This window comes from Bubalus bubalis, chromosome 6 (assembly GCF_019923935.1).
Source record: "Bubalus bubalis isolate 160015118507 breed Murrah chromosome 6, NDDB_SH_1, whole genome shotgun sequence".
Taxonomy (NCBI): domain Eukaryota; kingdom Metazoa; phylum Chordata; class Mammalia; order Artiodactyla; family Bovidae; genus Bubalus; species Bubalus bubalis.
The window spans coordinates 33,393,206-33,410,767 of NC_059162.1; the positions used below are offsets into that span (position 1 = coordinate 33,393,206).

At 52.8% G+C, this 17,562-nt stretch overlaps 1 protein-coding gene across 3 annotated transcripts in view; it reads right to left on the reverse strand.

Annotated features, from left to right (window-relative positions):
• Positions 1-8,488: 8,488 nt before the first annotated feature.
• Positions 8,489-17,562, reverse strand: part of SLC6A17 (solute carrier family 6 member 17) — a 133,864-nt gene continuing 124,790 nt past the window's right edge. For all 3 annotated transcript variants that reach the window (XM_044944571.2, XM_044944570.2, XM_006064966.4), the window contains 6 exons: positions 15,869-16,110; positions 15,407-15,599; positions 13,340-13,532; positions 12,605-12,764; positions 11,248-11,410; positions 8,489-10,765 (listed from right to left, as the gene is read on the reverse strand). In XM_044944571.2, the coding sequence (XP_044800506.2) occupies positions 10,397-10,765; positions 11,248-11,410; positions 12,605-12,764; positions 13,340-13,532; positions 15,407-15,599; positions 15,869-16,110 (1,320 nt within the window). In that variant the 3' untranslated portion in view covers positions 8,489-10,396. The remainder of the gene's footprint in view (positions 10,766-11,247; positions 11,411-12,604; positions 12,765-13,339; positions 13,533-15,406; positions 15,600-15,868; positions 16,111-17,562) is intronic.

Below are 17,562 nucleotides of genomic sequence, written 5' to 3' on the forward strand. Positions count from 1 at the left end.
AGATCACTGTAAGAAGGATTTTAAAGCAGAAATGCAAGATGATTGACACACCTCCCCAGACCCCTGTGCACCATCTGGCTATAGCTCTGAGGAAAGGTTAGAAGCCCAGTACAAACGTGGGGAATCCTTATAAGCAAAAGTCTCATCTTAATGAGGTCAGAAAAAGCAAAATAATGTGATGATGAACAGTAATCTCTACTAACACAGAGACAAGTTAAACAGTATTCTGGACTGTAATCAGAAACACAAATTTGCTGGCACTCATTTTGTGTCTAGTCTCCCTACCCCTTGGATCTGATGTCTGCATTTCAGAGTTTAGCTGGCTTTGAGTTTGCTGCAGTGAAAAAGAAATCTCCCAAATGTAACTGGGAAGAGAAGACCCAGGACAAGCCAGAAGCTAGAATGAGGAAGAAAGAGTCACAACAAGGGTATTAAAGAATTGACTGTAATGAATAGCTTTAAAGCCCTAGCTGACTGTGTCCTGGCAAACTCCCTTGGGGTCTCTCCCCTACTTTCCATTCTTCAGGGTGGTTAAACTCAGTCATTCCAAGAAAAGAGAGAGGATGTTGAGGGTGGGTGGGAGAGGTGAAAAAAGTCTTGCCAGCATCCCACTCCTAAGTCACTTGTTCATTCAATAAATATTTCTTGAATATCTACTATGTCCCAGAAGCTATTCCAGGCACTGGAAAACAATGAACAAAACATGTCTCCAGCCTCGCCCTGGTAAATCTCTGCTCTCTTGGTGTTTCCAGACTGCAGGGTGTGTAGATGGTGAGAAGCCTGTGGGGAGATGGGTGGAGGGAGAAGGCTACCAGGGAAAAAGGAGGCCTGGAGATCAGAAAACTGGGATGGAGGTAGGGGAACCCAGAAGGAGTAACCGAAAACAGAGGGCCTAGCCTGGGAGAGGCAGTGGGGAGAAACGGAACTGGGTAGGAGGGCCTCTGACTCAGCACACCGCCCAGCTTCTGGAGTAGGGGACTCTGCCTCAGGCCAGAGGCCTCCAGAGAAGTCCTCACCACTTGCTGAAGGTTTTGTCCCAGAGCTCTGGGCTAATCTGTTACCTGAGCCTCTCTGAAATTTTCTGGAGAATTGAGCATGTGGCAGTTGGCCTCATAGGGCTTGTCTCCCTCTATTCTGTGTGTATGAGGACCTCCTATTTCCTCAGAGCTCAGAACCCAGGAAGGAGAGAGCCCCCTGCTCAGCCAACCATGTGACACCCTACTGTGGATGGGTAGGTGCTGCCCCCTGGTGGTGCTAGGATACCATGCTCCAGACCTCACTTGGCTGTGGTCCTGGGAGAAAAAGGGTCCCTCAATTCCAGGACCTCAGGTTATCTCTCCCATCTGGGACTCAGCTTGCTCTCTCCCTTTTCCGTTGTTCCAAGACCTTGATAACTGACAGTTTTAAGCAAGACCACAAAGCAGTCACAGTTGGAAACTCTGAATTCCACAAACTTCTTTCCCTTCATTATCACCTTTTCTCCACTTTCCTTCCCTGGACGCCCAGGTTTCTTCTGGCTGGCTGGAAATGACTTCCATCTGGGAGCCAGTTCATGCTTAGGTGTCAGCCACAGTGCACTTTCCTCAGTAGGAATAAAGGTATGGCAAATAAAAAAAAAAGAGAGTAGTGTTTGATCCCAGAGTGGCCTGGATGGGGGGTGTCGGCTCTGGAATGGCCCTTATAAGGCCCTTTCTCTCCTAGAGCTGAGGCTGATACAGAAGGTTTGAAAGCCTGACATCAAAGTTATTTACACTTCCTGATTTCCTACCTGGTTCAGGGCTCGACCACTTTGGGATTACATGAGCCACCCAGTCTCCTCTCCATTTTTTGCTTTGGACTCTGGTTGTTTTGAGGGGCTCCAGGCCTAGCAACAGGCCAGTAGGTTCCAAGCCAAGGGCCTAACCATTGCTATTCACATACCCCTGTTTCGGTATTCCAGCTCCAGCCAAGGACTGACCTCTCTTCCCTCAGATACAGGTCAAGGAGCCAGCATCCTCTCCCAGCCTTCCCTGCTTCCCAGACTGGTTAATTGAATTGCTTTATCAGCCATCATCATAGAGGCAGAGGGTGATAGAGCTTTTCCCCTTGTGGAGGGAGAGTAGGGGGGATGAGTGGAGGCTGAAACCTCCTTTGTGCTTATCACTTCACTTTATCCTGACTCCCACCCCCACCCTCAAGCAGCCTGCAGAGACTTGCAGGCTCCAAATCAAATGCTGATAGCCTTCCAGGAGGGATCTGGGAAGAACCCAGACATTAGGACAGCCCACCAGGCCTTGCAGAGGTCAGCTGGAAGGGCTCTGCACAAGGGCTGAAGACAGGGCTGGGTTGCAGTGAAAATCCTAGTGAAGGTATATTTGGGGCCCCAGGGGAATTCCAAAGATGGCCTTTTGGTGGTCCAGCTCTTAAAGGAAAAGGACCAGAACGGTGTAGACTACAAGCTCAGGCCTAGCCAGGACTGAGAGTATCATAAACCATGAACTTGGAGTCAAAAGGCTGGAAGGGACCTGGGTGTCAACTCACAGGCACATTCTCCTTGAGAGAGTCCAGGCCTGAGGAGCAGCAGTGATTGCTGGGAGACTGAGCTGGGCCTGGGGTTGCACCAAGGGTCAAGAAGGACCCGGGGTCCATGTGGCTTCTGCAGGTAGAACAGTGTTCATGGGAATCACAGGATTGGGGCAGCTAAGTGGACCCCCAGAGCCCTCCTGGCTCAAGGCTACTGAGGTAGAGACCTAGCCTGGGGGTAGAGAGTGAGAGTGCCCGTGCACACACAGTAGCTCAGGGCCCAGCTGGTAAGATTCCTTAGCATTCAGTGCTTCTCCATCTAGAAGAGTACAGATTATTCCCACTTGGGCCTAATTCCAGCAAAACTGGTTTATTCCATTAGTGTATTCATTAGTCCCCATGGGCCCGGTCCCCTCTAGCAGGGTCTTGGAGAAAGGAAAGCGGTGTCTGGAGAGCCAGAAAAAACTTTGGGTTCTCTTGGATGCTCATGAAGCCTAAGGGTCCTCCCCTGCTTGGGTCAGCTCTGGGAAGAGCAGATAGACCTAGAAGGCAGCCAGCTCTGACCCAGGGAGCCAAGGGCGGAGCTCTTCTCTGCAGCTGGCACCATGGCTCACATGGAGTAATCCTAATAATGGCTGGGTAGTTGTTAAGTGGCAGACATTGTCTTCTCCCCATTTCCCAGGGTTTCTTCCCACTATGTAAGTAAATGCAGAAGAGTCCCTAGCACTGGGGAATATAACAGGGACAGGACATGCCAAGTCAGATTATTATTGCTTCTACAAAAGCAGGGACCCCTGCCTGATCCTTCTTTGTATATTCTCAGTGCTTAGCACAGTCCCAGGTGCTCAGAACATGTGGCTTATGTTTGATGGATGGAATTAATGAGGCAGTGGGATGAGGGTAGGAGAGGGCCAGAGCCCTCCCTGTCAGCATCTTGCTATACTGGAGGGAGCATTGGATAGGGAGAAACGCAGTCTTTGGCTCAGTTTTGCCCCTACTTGGTTGACACTCAGGTCCCTTTCAGCCCTTTGACTCTAACTCCATGGTTTATGAGGCTTTGATTTCCCTGACTGTTCTATAAGAAAGTTGGGCCAGATCAGCACTAAGGTTCATATTCTGGTTACTATTGCTGTGAAACAAATTACCCAGATTTCATGGTGTAAATCCAACAAGCTTTGTATTTTGCTCATGATTTTATGGGTCAGGAGTTAGGAAAGACTGTTAGACATCCCCTGCTTAGAATCCCTCATACAGCTGCAAGCAGATGTGTCAGCCGGGGCTGCAGACATCTGAAGCTCAGCTGGGCTGAATGTTCACTGTGGTTCATCCATGTGGCTGGCAGTTGATGCTGGCTGTTGGCTGGGAGCTTGGCTAAAGCTGTCAACAGAATACCTGCAAACACATGTCCTCTCTGGCACAGGCTGGTCTCTGGATAGTTGCACTTCTTAGAAGGTGGCTGGGTTTCCCCAGAACTCCCAGTGGGAGTGGCATAACCTATTCTAATCTAGACTCAGAAGTCATGTAGCATCACTTCCGCCATATTCTATTGGTCAAAGGAAGCCTTTGCCCACCAGATTCCAGGGGTGGAACATGGACTCTGCTCCCTTGAGTGTTAAAGAATTGGAGGCCTTAAAAAAAAAAAAATGCCACCACATGCCTATGGTCTGTAGAAGCCTTCTCCTTCTGTCCAAGGCCCTCGGGGTGGGGCTGGGTGAGGCTGTTTGGCTGGTTATGGTTGTTGGGGGAGCAGGAAGGTGTGTATGATTGGTGAGACCTCCACACTTTGATATTCCCTTTCCTTCAAACGATGTCTTCTCTCCCCTCCTTCCTTGATTTCATTGAGTTTTAGGCTAAGACTGACCTTTCTGAATAGCTCTTGGAGAATGACTCACTGCAAGGGTAACGGGGGCCCTGGAATGAAGCAGGCGCATGAATGTACTCTAGTCGCAAGAAGAAAGGAAGCTAATATTTAATGAACTCTTATTCTTTTCCAGTTTAGAAAGAATTCTATACTGTATTCCAGCAGGTTTACTACAAGGAGTTCATTTTTCCTTCCCAACGTCTCTGTGAGGAAGGGATTTTATTGTTATCCTCATTTTAGAAAGTGGAGGTTTAGAGGGTTCAGGGACTTGCCTCATGTGACAGGGTTGACAATAGAGCCATGACTCAAACCTAGCTCATGACACCTGCCTGGGCAAGCATGCAGTGAAAGAAGTTGTCTCCCATGTCCCCTGCCCACATGCCCTTCTCTTCCTCCCTGTCTGCTCCCAGGGCAGGGCCCAAGTTTAACAATTTACCTCCTGTGAGAACTTACTTGTTTGTGCCCCACTCAGGTGCCAATGACTGATGATCTCTGCATCCTCCAATACGCCACAATTCCTTTGGTCCCCCTCCCATCAATAGGCAAGGTCTGTATGCCCTTCCATTAACTCTGGGCACATGCTGTGGCCCACAGAGTACGGCTGAAGTGACACTGTGCCATTTTCCAGGCCTGGGCCTTAAGAAATTGGCAGCTTCCACCTCCTGTCTCTTGAAATGGTCTCTCTGGGTAACCTGAGCCATTGCATACAAGTCTGGCCACCCAGATGTGAACTGTGCTGTGGAGTCTAGTTGTCTGGGGAGTGCGTGAGCTTAGCCTGCCAACCGTTCTCACTGAGGTGCCGGTCATTTGAATGAATGTGAGTGAGCCTGCCTTGGGCCCTCTGGACCAGCTTATCTGCTAGTTGAATACCACTGGGCAACCTCAGTTGCCACTAGAAGAGCCACACAGATAAGCCCTGCCTGAATTCCTCACCCAAAAACCACGCAGTATAATAAAATGGGTGTTTCAAGCCTCTAAGCTTTGGAGTAAATTGATAGATAACAACATGTTATCTCATTCAATCCATTCATTATACCTATATTACAGACTAGAAAATTAAAGCTCAGAGGGCTTAAATAACTTTCTCTAATTATTCTCTCAGGAAGCAGAAGTCTAGTTGTCATTTGAACTTGAACTTGGGACATCTGACTCTAACTCCCTCAAACTCAAGCATTTGTGATACTGCTTCTTAGTGAATCAGTGTGTCCTTTAGGGCTGGCATTCCAACCCCAAACATTACCTCCAAACAAAGAACTGAATTAATTTTCAAGGAGTGATATTTTTAGTACCAAGACATTCCCCTGTTTGAGAGAGAGGAGATTTGGAGATGGTGGGTGGGAGAGGAGGGGCTCCTTTCTCCAAACTCAGGACAGTGGGTGCTGATTTATTTATCTTTGTATATCCATAGCTGGCACAGAGTCTGTTCATGGTGGACACTCAATAAATGATTGTTCAAGAATAAATTAGCCCACAAAGGAGTAAGAGATGGAAACTGTTAAGTGGTCTAGGAGCTGGAGCGAGAGGTTGTTGTGCCATCTGGTGGCCATTCTTGGAACAACACTTTCTTCTCTGTGTCAGGAAAAGGAAATGGAAAGTTCCTTGGGGAACTTAGGCTGGGTCAGGGATCAGGCAGCCTCATTCTAGACTGGAGTGGGGTGCTGTGGGGTGGGGCCTCCCCCAGGAGCCAGACTTTTTGTTTCTTCCAATGTCTGTGCTCCTTGAGAGTGAGCAAAGTAGTGCTTCCCCTATCCCCCCAGTTCATTCTGTTCTTCAGAGCTGAGCACTCAGCAGATGCTCAGTAAATACTTGAGATTGAACTTTGAGAAAACAAGCAATGTACAGTCTCATATTTCATCTCTACCTTCTAATGAAGTTTGCGAAAGAGATAGCTACCTTGAAGAGATGGGCCATTCCCTCAGAATTTACACCACGGCCTGCTTCTGGAGAACTCTCCAGTCCCCTGCTGCCCCCTACCTGAGTCCCAGGCCTCTGGACACAGGCACCTTCCCACCCCCAGCCCTCCCTGCCTCCACCCTGGCAGAACTGACCGGCTTTCTTCCCGGAAGTAAAGCAGGGCAAGAATTTCCCCTATGACATCTTGTACACAGACACCAAACACCATCAGATGGAGCCTCATTTCCCTCACTTGGAAAAACCTGGACAACGGTGCATTTCTGAGCTGTTACTCTGTGATCACAGGAGATTAGACGTGTGAACTACTCGGAATCCATAAGGCCTGCTGCCAGTGTATGTGCTATCAACCATTCTGGACAATTCCTAGGAAAATAAATGCGTGCCCTTCTTCATGCCCCTCAGACTCCTCAACTGGACAGCCAGGCAGCTTCCAGACTCCCACAGTGGTCCTTGCCCACCCCCGCCAATCCGGGCATTCACCCCAAATCTGTCCTCAGGATCTGTGACCTCCCCATCCCCTCTCCCTGATCCCGGAACAGGTCAGAAAGGCAAGAGGCGTTTGGTAAGAACATACACTTTATTGTACACCATGTGGGGAGTAGAGAGGAAGGAGGGGCTGCAGGGGTGATGGTGCCTCATCCCCTCCCCTGGCCGAGCGTCCTTGACCCAGGGTTCTGACCAGCGTGGGACACGTGGACTGGAATCACTCTGAACTGAAGCCAGAACTGAAAGGGTTGCTGGCCGTGTGTGCTTGGGTCTGTACAAAGCAGTGCCTGCGAAGAGAAGGGAGTCTGGGCTCTCCTTCTCCACCCCCAGTCACTAGGCCCCAGTGAAGGGGCAGCAGGCCCCAGTTTCGGGGCCAGGCGGGGGCTCAGGGTGTCAAGCATGTCCCAACCTGTATTCTGGTGGCAAGGGGTGGGGGTAGTGCGGCTGAGAAGAAGGGCAGAGGGCAGCCCCCTGCCTGTAACACTGCAGGCCTACTCCGGCCCGGGACTATGCAGGCTCTGACCCCTAGCCTCACGTCCTATAGGCTGACTTGAGGGGTCTCTTCCTGGCACTAGGAAAGCAGCAGTCCCCACGGGCTTATTGCTCAAGGGCAAAAGTCAGTCTGGTGGGCATCAACCTGTGTGCCCACTTGTCCACCCAACATGGGTCTCACTCAGGCTTCAGGTTGCCTCAGCAGAGAGGGCTCCCTGAGCAAGAAGCTGGTGATGGGGGCTGGAGGCCAGGCAGAGGTGGGACCAGGGACCAGGTACTCCTTCAGGGACACCCCTGCCCCACCCTGCCCCGCCTCGCCCAGGAGTCTGCTCTGTTCCCTGTGGACACTGCATGGACAGCACCAAAGTGAGCCACCTGGGGACTCTGTGCAGGAACACAGGGGCCCAGCCGGCTCTGGCCACCTCCTGCTCCTCCAGAGAATTTGGGGCTGGCTCTTACCTGTCAGATGCCCCACTTACCCTTGACCCCACTGGCCCTGCCCACTCCCAGCTCTCCTGAGAGTGAGCAGAGAGGTGTGTGTCTCAGAAGCACAGAGGAGGGGCAGCCTTCTCTAAGCAGTCAGGGATGTCTCAAGGGCAAATGCAGGACAGAGACACTCTGAGATGAGGCCCTCTGGGGGCCTAAGCATCGTCAGAAACCCAGCACTCTCCCAGGGGATGAAGAGCTTGTGACGCCAGTGGGTACAGCCAGAAGTCTGGCTGGAAAATAAATGTGCAGACTTCTCCCACCCCTTAAGACCCCTCATTTCCTGTCTCTGGCAAGCCTGATGGTGTGAAGGCAGTAAGTCACCAGCAAGAGGCATATGCTTTTCTCACAGGCTTCCCACAAGACTACCCTGAGGCCTTGCCCAACGTAGCTGAGAGGAGGAGGCAGCATGGTCTTCAGGAACGTGCACACTAGGAGTCATAGATCAGCACCCTACGCACACCCACATATGTGCACACACACACACACACACACACACACACACACACACACAGCTCTGGGCCCTACGTCTAATGGCAGAGACACGACGGGATGGGCCCAGCCTGCAGCAGCAGCTCTAAGCACTACCAAGCCCACAGGACCAAGCAGACGGCCCCAGCTCAGCCACCCTGTCACAGGCTGGCACGACAGGGCCTGGTCCAGCCACACGCTACAAAATTAAAAATATATCAAATATACAATGAAAATAGATCTGTACAGCACTGAGGATGAAAATAGTCCACCAGCCACAGTATAATAAGGGTTTGTCATTTAACAGCATTTACACCCACATGTACAGATTGAATATACAATAGAAATAGAATATATAGAAGAGTATATATAGTAGTGTCTCTCCTAGGGCCTTGCTTTTCCTGTTGCTATTTCTGCTCGGGATTAGGCACAGGGCCAGGTAGGAGGTGCTGTCAGGTGAAGGGGTGCCTAAGGGGGATGCTGTGCCCCAAAGCTCATGTCTTTGTGTAGATGTGGACCCCCCCCTCCCCTCATACACTCAGGAAGGATGGGTGGGGCTGAGAAGGCTGGTAATGGGAGCATGTGCGGGGGAGGGATGAGGAAGAGAGATGGCCAGTGGACCCCAAGTGGGGCGGGGGGGGGGAAGCCAAGGGACTAAGGGGTGAGGAGAGGATCTGGGGCTATTATGCCCCTGCCAGTGCTGAGAGCACTCAGAGGCACAAGAGTGACTCAGGACCCTCTGTGAAGGGAGTCAGGCTGAGCACCAGGGCCTGTCCCCGCCATGCCCACCACAGCTCTCAAAGCTGGATGTCTGCTGTCCCAGCCAGTCTTTCTCCCTCCCTCCATCCCTTCTCTCCTTCCTTCCATCCACCCATCCTTGCATCCTTTCATCAGTCCATTCATCGCTCTGTACACTTCTGACCTCCGATCAGAACCTAATCCTCTTAACCTACAACCCTATCCTGGGGGAGTGAAGGTAAGCGTTGGTGGGGATGCTTCAAGGCTGGGACGCAGGACAGAGTCCCGGCCCTTGCCCTGGGCAGCTTCGGTGTCCCCAGCACTGCATGTGGCCCTCCCTACCACTGGCCAGGCAGCCTGGGAAAGGTTTCTGAGGTGTCCACACATGCCGTGCACACCGGGTGGCTGTGCTTATCCAAGGAGAGTGGCGGTGGCCCAGAGGGGCAGTGAAATTACCACTTTCTCCAGGTGTGAGCCCCTGAACTCCAGGGCCCCCTGTTTCAGGAGAGAAGCTGCCACTAGCAAGAGAGGCAGGCCCTGGGTGAGAGGGGAGGGGGTGTGCTTCACAATTGTGCTCCAAATCACCTGAATTGTGCTGGGAACCATCAGGTGTGCTCTGGAAACCTCTCCTCTCTGAAGGCAGAGGCAGAGGCACCACTCTGGGCTCCAGGACAGGGGTGGGAGGAGGGCAGGCAGGCTCAGCCCTAAGGGAGTGGGGAATGGTTCTGGGGCCAGTCATCGCCCTCTCAGGCAGGATGTGGGAGAACTCCCCACCCACCCCAGGCAAGGCCGAGGACACTGGAGGGTCTGTCTTGAGCTGGGTGCTAAGGTGCTTAGGAGCTCCCTCATTTCACCACCTCTGCTGACGTAGCTCATGCTCAAACCAGCGGGAGCCATCTGCCTCACCAAGCCGAGCCTGGGGATTTCTTCAGACTCCATCCCCAAATCAGAGCCCTGAGTCCTGGCACCTCTGTCCCATCACTAACCTGCAGTTGGGCACCTCTGGGCTAGGACACCCTGCCTAACCCATCCCGATGCCCCTCGCCACAGCCACCATCTGGCAGCACAGACCTAAGGGGCCCCAAGACCTAAGAACTGCAGGCACCAGCAAGAGAGGGAGGGACTCGAGAGCAGCCGCTTGGAGACTCCCCTGTGCCAGGAGTTGGGACTTCTGGGTGGTTCCAGCTACTCAGCTGCAATTTGGTAAGACGATCTAAGAAGGTTAGCTGGGGTGGGGGCTTAGTTCGGGGGACAGAGCTTCTCCCAGCCCCCACTCAGATCTAGGGAGCACAAGTCGGCTGGGACAGGGGTGGGGGATGAGGCAGGGCAGAGCCCCACTCCTTGGGCTGAGGGCCTGGCCTGGAAGGCGAGGCTAGATGGGGACACGTGGGCTGGCTGGGTGTGTGTGTTGGGGGTGGGGGTGAGGCGGGCAGAACAGGGCAGTGGTCACAGCTCTGACTCAGGGGTGCCGGCCAGGAGGTAGCCGCTTCCATAGCGTCCATTGGGGTTGCCGCTGGTCTCCAGGGGTGATGTACTGCCAGGCCCTAGATAGGAGCGGTGAGTGGGCATGGGGGAGGGCGCCTCACTGGGCACCTTGCTGAGGATGAAGCGGGTCTCGTCGTTCTCCTCCAGGTTGGAGATGTCCTTCATCATGCGGCCCTTCTTGTAGGACACGGAAAGGGTGTTGGAGCCGTCGGAGAGCAGGTGGAAGTGCCGCAGGACGAACACCACAGGGATGGGCAGGACAGCCACGACAATGAGCGTGATCAGGATAGCCATTGCCCAGTTGGGGAAATACAGGTAGCGCTCGGCAGCCTAGGGGTGCACACGGGTGAGTGCTGCTGCCTGCCTAGCTCTGCAGCAGCCTCACCCTCTCAGACTCCTCCCCACTCCCACCCCTCCCGCACTGCCTAGGCACTGGCAGAGTTGGGGTCATCAGGCGCTGATCCTCGGGTCAGCTGGTCCCCTTGGCTAAGGGCTGAGCCTCCCCAAGTCTCAGTTTCTATACTTGTGTAAAGTTGGGCTGGTCACAGAGTCATCCACAGGGAGGGGAAACATGGGTTAGAAAGACTGGACAAGTGCATTCAGCTTTCTGCCTGTTTTCCCATGTGTGTGATAGCAATAAAACCACCTCTCTCTTTGGGTTGCTGAAAAGTTACAGATCAGATGTACAGAGCCCCTGGTGGGGCCCGGCACCGAGTAGTCGCCCTGTAAGGGTTTATCTCTATTTCCTGTTGTATTAAAGGCCTGGGAAGATGTCACCCCAGATCCCTGGGGTTTCAGGCCCTCGCTCTCACCTCCTCCCTGATCCAGGCACTGTAGCCTGGGGGCGTGACCCCAAGCTGGATGATGCTGGCTGTGGTGAGCACAGCCATGCACAGCGGAGACACGAACTTCCACATGTAGAAATAGAAGCGGTAGGGCTGGAAGCCCAGCATCTCCGTCAGCTCCTGCATGAACCTGCCAGGAGCAGCAGAGAGTCCAGAAGTTGGCACCCCCACTGCACTTGCCCAATACCCCCAGACTCCTCCTCCAAAGCCTTCACTCACCAGTCCCTTCTCTCCAGGCTCTTCCACTCTTCACATTCAGTACATTATTCTGTGGCCCTGCTGGCCTCTGAAAAGCCTCTGCTGACCTCCTCTAACTTAGTCTGACTATGTCACATCACATCTCACCCAGGGAAAGGGTACAGGCCACAGGACACGCCCTGGGCACGTGGATAGGCTCCAGAGGGCTTTCCTGGGCACCCAACCCCACTCACACCGACCTGGCTCTAGACTCCCCCTGCTGGAAGAGAGGTAGAAGTGCCTGTCCCTGGCGTCCAAAGGCAGAAGGCTGCCCCGACTCAGGTTTCTAACCATTGGGCCTATGGGTGGAATTCGGGAGACTGGCAGACTATGTACATGAATGGCATTTAAAAAATCATCTTTACCTCAGTAACACCTAACTGAAATCTTGTGTTTCTTTCTATTACAAGAGCAAGCAATGACAGCAGTTTTATCAGTACCCATGAGGCTGTAAGGAATTGCTTAAATCACAGATATTTTATCACATTACAATTGAGATTACAATTGAGGTCAGTTCATCACTACTTAGAAATTACCACTGTAATTAGACCCACAGCTAGATCTTATAACTTAATGCAGTTAAGAATAAAGCACACGTGTATATCACAGATTTAAAACATTATTAAGGGCTTCCCTGGTGGCTCAATGGTTAGGAATCCGCCTGCCAATGCAGGAGACACGAGTTCGGTCCCTGGTCCAGGAGGATCCCACATGCCTCAGGGCAACTAAGCCCGTGCACTACAACCACTGAGCCTGTGCTCTAGAGCCAGAGAACCACAACCACTGAGCCTGCGTGCCTAGAGCCCATGCCCTGCAACAATAGAAGCCACTGCAAGGAGAAGCCCACGCACTGCAACTAGAGACTGGCCTCACTCCAGCCAAGCGGCCTTGGGCAATTGTGTCCTCTCTCTGAGACTTGGTTTCCCTAAATGATCTGTAGGGGGCACTTTCTGGCTAACATTCTGACTCTGTGACCTCCTGCCTAAATCACAAGCAGCCTTGGAAACACAGCACTCTCCAGGGAGTCATGAGGGGACGGACCTCTCCTCCTGTTCCCTACCTCTCCCCACGCACCCCCACCCCTTACTTCTTGGTCCCATAGATCCAGGCCACCGCGACATTCTCGAGGATGACGATGACGGTGAGCGGCAGGGTGGCCGAGTAGTCATCAAACATGGTGACGAAATAGTTTCCGGAGCGCTGGACGAACAACAGCCCCACGAAGAATGCAAAGACACAGCAGCCCACTACAGAGAGCCGGGAGGCCAGTGTGGGGGCAAAGGTGCGGGGTGGGTGGGGCCTGGGGTGTCTTCAGGGCCCCCAGGTTCCTCCCATCCCAGCCCTCCCCTCAGCAGGCCTGCAGCTCACCCTCCAGAAGGCCCAGCCCTGCATGGAGTGGGGCAGGGGTCCAGATGCCCAGGTTCTGAGTTCCCACTCCACTAGGTGGGGAGCACCCTGGAGCTGGGAGTGATCAGGATGAAACAGGGTGCAGGGCTGGCAAGGAAGGAGGCCATCCTGCCTAGACACCTCAGCAGGCCCTTGGGGAGAGGGGCAAGTGAACCAAGAAAGAGGCCTATTTCCCAGCCCAGGTTTGGCACAGATTCCCAAATAGCCTTCTCCCTTCTGGCTCTGAACTGCTCTTCTTGGGGTGGTTCCAGATGCATCCTGGGTTGGGTGGGGGTAGGGAAGCTTTCTAAGTATGGAGTCATGAATAACCCAGTGGGAACCAAATCTTTCTAAAGTCAAAACCACCACCTGATCACTTCCCCCCACCCTACCGGGGCAGCCCACAAGGCCACTGGGGACCACTGGGAGGAGTTACCTGTGAACATCTCCTTGGGCACCTTGAAAGTGTCAATGATGGGTGTGGTGATGCCCGCCATGGTGCCGATCATACTGCCCAGGCCCAGGTTGATGAGCATCAGGAAGAACATGACAGACCAGAAGGGGGAGGCAGGGAAGTGCGTCATGGCCTCGGTGAAAGCAATGAAGGCCAGGCCTGTGCCCTGCACAGACTGAGGGTGGGGGCAGAGGGTGGGGCTCAGTGGGGGCCATGCCCACCTGGGAGCCTCCTGCTTCCTTCTCTCTGCCCTTGGAGCTTTAGGAATAACCGTTCCCTCTTTCCCAGTGATCTCTGCCCCCATCTAAATTCTCTTGTTTCTGGCCAGTGGGTCTCAAACTTGAGTGGGCATCAGAATACACCCCAGGGAGTAAAACACTAATTCGGGACTTCACCTGTGAGACCTGGAATCTACGCATTGTCCAAGGACCCCCAGCGGTTCACATGAAGATACTCTCTTTTAGAAACACAACCAGCTCAAGACTCTCCTCCTCTGAGCTGTGCAGCCACCCCCAGCTCTGAATTCCAGACCTCACCGTAGCGGTCTCAGCCTCTGCTGCCCAGTGGACTCACATTGGAGCCTTTAAAAAACACTGATGCCTGAGTCCCTCCCCAAGGACAATGATCTGCTTGGCTTAGGGGTAAAGCTGGATATTAAGGTTTTATAAAGCCCCCAGGGGACTCTGATGGGCAGCCAAGGTAGACAACCACTGCTGCAATGTTGGGGCCCCCGCTCGTGGGGAACTGACCACACCCTGTCCACTGACGTCACTTCTGTGCTCTCCTCGTAGCGTCAGGGTCAGGGAACACCCACCCCAACTGTGTGAGAGTAGTTCTTGTCATTTGGTTGTTATCAAGATTGTATTATATTTTAAAAAAATCCTACTTCTACCCAGAGGACCAGGCCCCACCTGTGAGAATGGGGCAGGGTCTCAAGGAAGGGGGCCATCCTTTATACTGTTAGGGGAAGAAACCAGGGCGGGGGAGCCCAGACAGGGCCTTTTAGCTCTTGATCACATGGGAGAGGTGACAGGGGACTCAGTCCCTGAGCATTAGGTCGGTGCCAGTAGAATGCAGCTAACTTTTCAACTATTCATGGGGTTCTTGATGTTTGAACAAACTCCTGGAGATGGTGAAGGACAGGGAAGCCTGGCATGCTGCAGTCCATGGGGTTGCAAAGAGTCAGATGTGACTGAGCAATTGAACAATGACTTTTTAACAAGCAGGGAAACCTTTACCATCCCTGGCTCCATGGAGGCTGGCAGAGGCTGACAGACGGGAGCTGGCGCAGCCCCCAGTACGCCCTGGCATGAGCTGGATCCCAGGACCCCATGGGCATGTCTGTCTCCTGTTACCCCTCCTCATGGAACAGTCACTTTGTTCCCACAGGAACAAAGTCTCTGGCTGTGCAAACGGGGACAGAAGCAGAGTCTCTAAGCTTGGGCCTGCTTGTCAATGAAGGGCAGCATATCCCTGCCCTCCCCAGGGGCTAAAGGTCATTGTGGCCATGCCAGTGGGGGAGGGGCAGAAGCATCAAGACTTGAACCCTGGCTCCCCAACTTCCTAGCTGTGAGATCTCGAGCATGCTCCCAACTTAAAGGCTGCTTGCCTGTAAAACAGGAGACAACGTTAACACTCAGCTCTCAGCGCTGCCATGAGGGCCCGGAGGGACAGGCAGCAAAGGGCAGACACTAATGCAAACACTCGCATCCTGTGTGCCGTGTCTAAGGCACAGTTCCCAGTGCATTACACGTGGCAGTGATGGGTGCACAGAAAACCCGTTCAAGAAACGGGAGAGCTGCCCCGTTCCCTGGGATTTCTGGGATGTGTCTGTCTTGTTTTCTCAGTGAGACTCAGCCTACCTCAGGGCAGGGGATTTGGCCAGTACCTTTCTCTCTGGGCACATAGTAGATCCTTGCTTATCAAGCCAAAGAATGAGTCCCTGGTGGCTTTCTGCACCCAAGCTCCAGCCACCCATAGCCTATCTCTGGGCCCTGCACTCCCACATCTGTCTTCCTGCCTGTCCTGGAAGGACAGCCTCCCCCATACCTTATCTAGCTCATCCTCCAGAAGGCAGGGATCGAGGCCCAGGGCTGAGAAATGGTCCTCCTTCACGGTCTTGATGACCTTGTACATCTCTGCATAGTCCTTGGTGGTGAGGTGGGAGAAATTGACGTGGGGAGGGATGAGGGCCCGGCTCAGGACGTCATTGTTGAGGTACCCCAGGATTTTCTCAGCATTCCTGCAGCACAAAATAGACAGCAAAGTAAAAACATTTAAAAAAAAAGTGCAGGTAAAAAGGCAGGACTGGGCACCATCCAGGGGCACCTCGCAGACACCCAGGAAGGTCACTGAAGACCATGGACACAGACATCTCTGAAGCTGGCCCTGTGGTCCAGGGCTGAGGACAGAGAGCTGCTCTCACCTCCATCCCCCAGCCCGGGTGGAGGGGGGCTCTCCCAGGGGAAGGTGGACTGGAGAAGAGAGGACAGGAGGAGAGGCGCCACCTACTCGACCACACACTTCTCGTTCATGATGTTGGCCTTGAAGCCCAGCACAGCGAACACCACGAGGGTGGCCAGCACCGAGGTGAAGAAGTTGATGAAGGACACCAGGGCGGCATCAAAGTGGCAGTTGTTGTCCTGCTTGTTGTAGCTGGAGAAGGCTATGACGCCCCCGAAGCCCAGCCCCAGAGCGAAGAAGACCTGTGTGGCTGCCTCCCGCCAGACCTGGGGGTCCAACATCTTGTCCAGCTACAGCAGGGGAGGGGGAGCCATGGCAGGGCGAAGAAAAGAGACACAGAGATAACGGCTTTAGCGAATTCCCTGGTAGTCCAGTGATTAGGACTCAGCACCTCCACTGCCGTGGCCTGGTTTCCATTCCTGATGGGGGGAACTAAGATCCCACAAGCCACGTGGGGCAGCCAAAAAAAAAGAGCTTTATTCACCTGCAGTAGAATTTCCACCACACCCCCTTTCCTCAGCCTCACAGAGGCAGCGTGGCACAGTGGTAAAGAACTGTGGCTGTGTGACCTCGGGCAACTCCCCCAGCCCCCTGAGCCTCAGGTTCCCCACGGGTGAAACGCAGAAAACAAGCGTATCAGGAATCTAAAAAATACAATGATCTAGTGAATATTACAAAAAAGAAACAGACTCACAGACACAGAGAACAAAGCAGTGGTTACCAGCCGGAGAAGGTGGGGAGGGGCAACATAGGAGTAGGGGTGAAGAGGCACAAACTATTAGGCTTCAAATAAACTGCAAGGATATACTGTACCTCACAGGGAACACAGCCAATGTTTTATAATAACTATAAATGGAGTATAACCTTTAAACACTGTGAATCACTATATTGTACACCTGTAACTTTAATAATAGTGTACAAAAACTATGTGTGTGCATGTGTGTGTATGTGCCCGTGTGTGTGTGCCAGTGTGTGTGCCCGTGTGTGTGTGTGCCTGTGTGTGTGGGCCCGTGTGTGTGTGTGTACGCCCTTGCGTGCGCTCAGTCATGTCCAACTCTTTGTGACCCCATGGACTACTACTACTACGGCCTGCCAGGCTCCTCTGTCCATGGAATTTTCCAGGCAAGAATACTGGAGCAGGTGGCCATTTCCTCCTCCAGGGGATCTTCCTGACCCAGGACTGAACTTGCATCTCTTGTATCTTCTGCATTGGCAGGCAGATTCTTAACCCCTGCACCACCTGGGAAGTCTGTACATCAACTATACTTTAATAAAAAAAAATAGTATCAACCTCAGATGATTGTTGTGAGCCCTAGGTAAGATAAAAATAAATGCTGTGTGCTTAAATAGTAAGTTCCAAGTTAATTTTAACTGCTATCACTGCTTACCATGGAGCTATCATATCAAGGAACATCTTCAAGGCTATCAGCAATGATGTGTAGGGCCAACTCTAGGGAGTGTCACTCACTCAGACTGCAGTGTGAATGGTGCCTCCTGGAGTCATGCAGCATATAGCCCGCACAATAGTACAAGACAAGTAAGAACACCAATATCTCCCTGATACCTCCTCCACTTCCAACCATGAGAAAGACACCAACTTCTCCCTCTTGCTCACCCAAACTCCCTTTTCCAAAATAGAAAAAGACCTAAAGTTCATTTGCACATGCCCTAGATCACAGAAGAACCACCCCCTCAGCTCACCCAACTCGAAGCATAGAACTCAGACACTTCTGAGAGAGGGG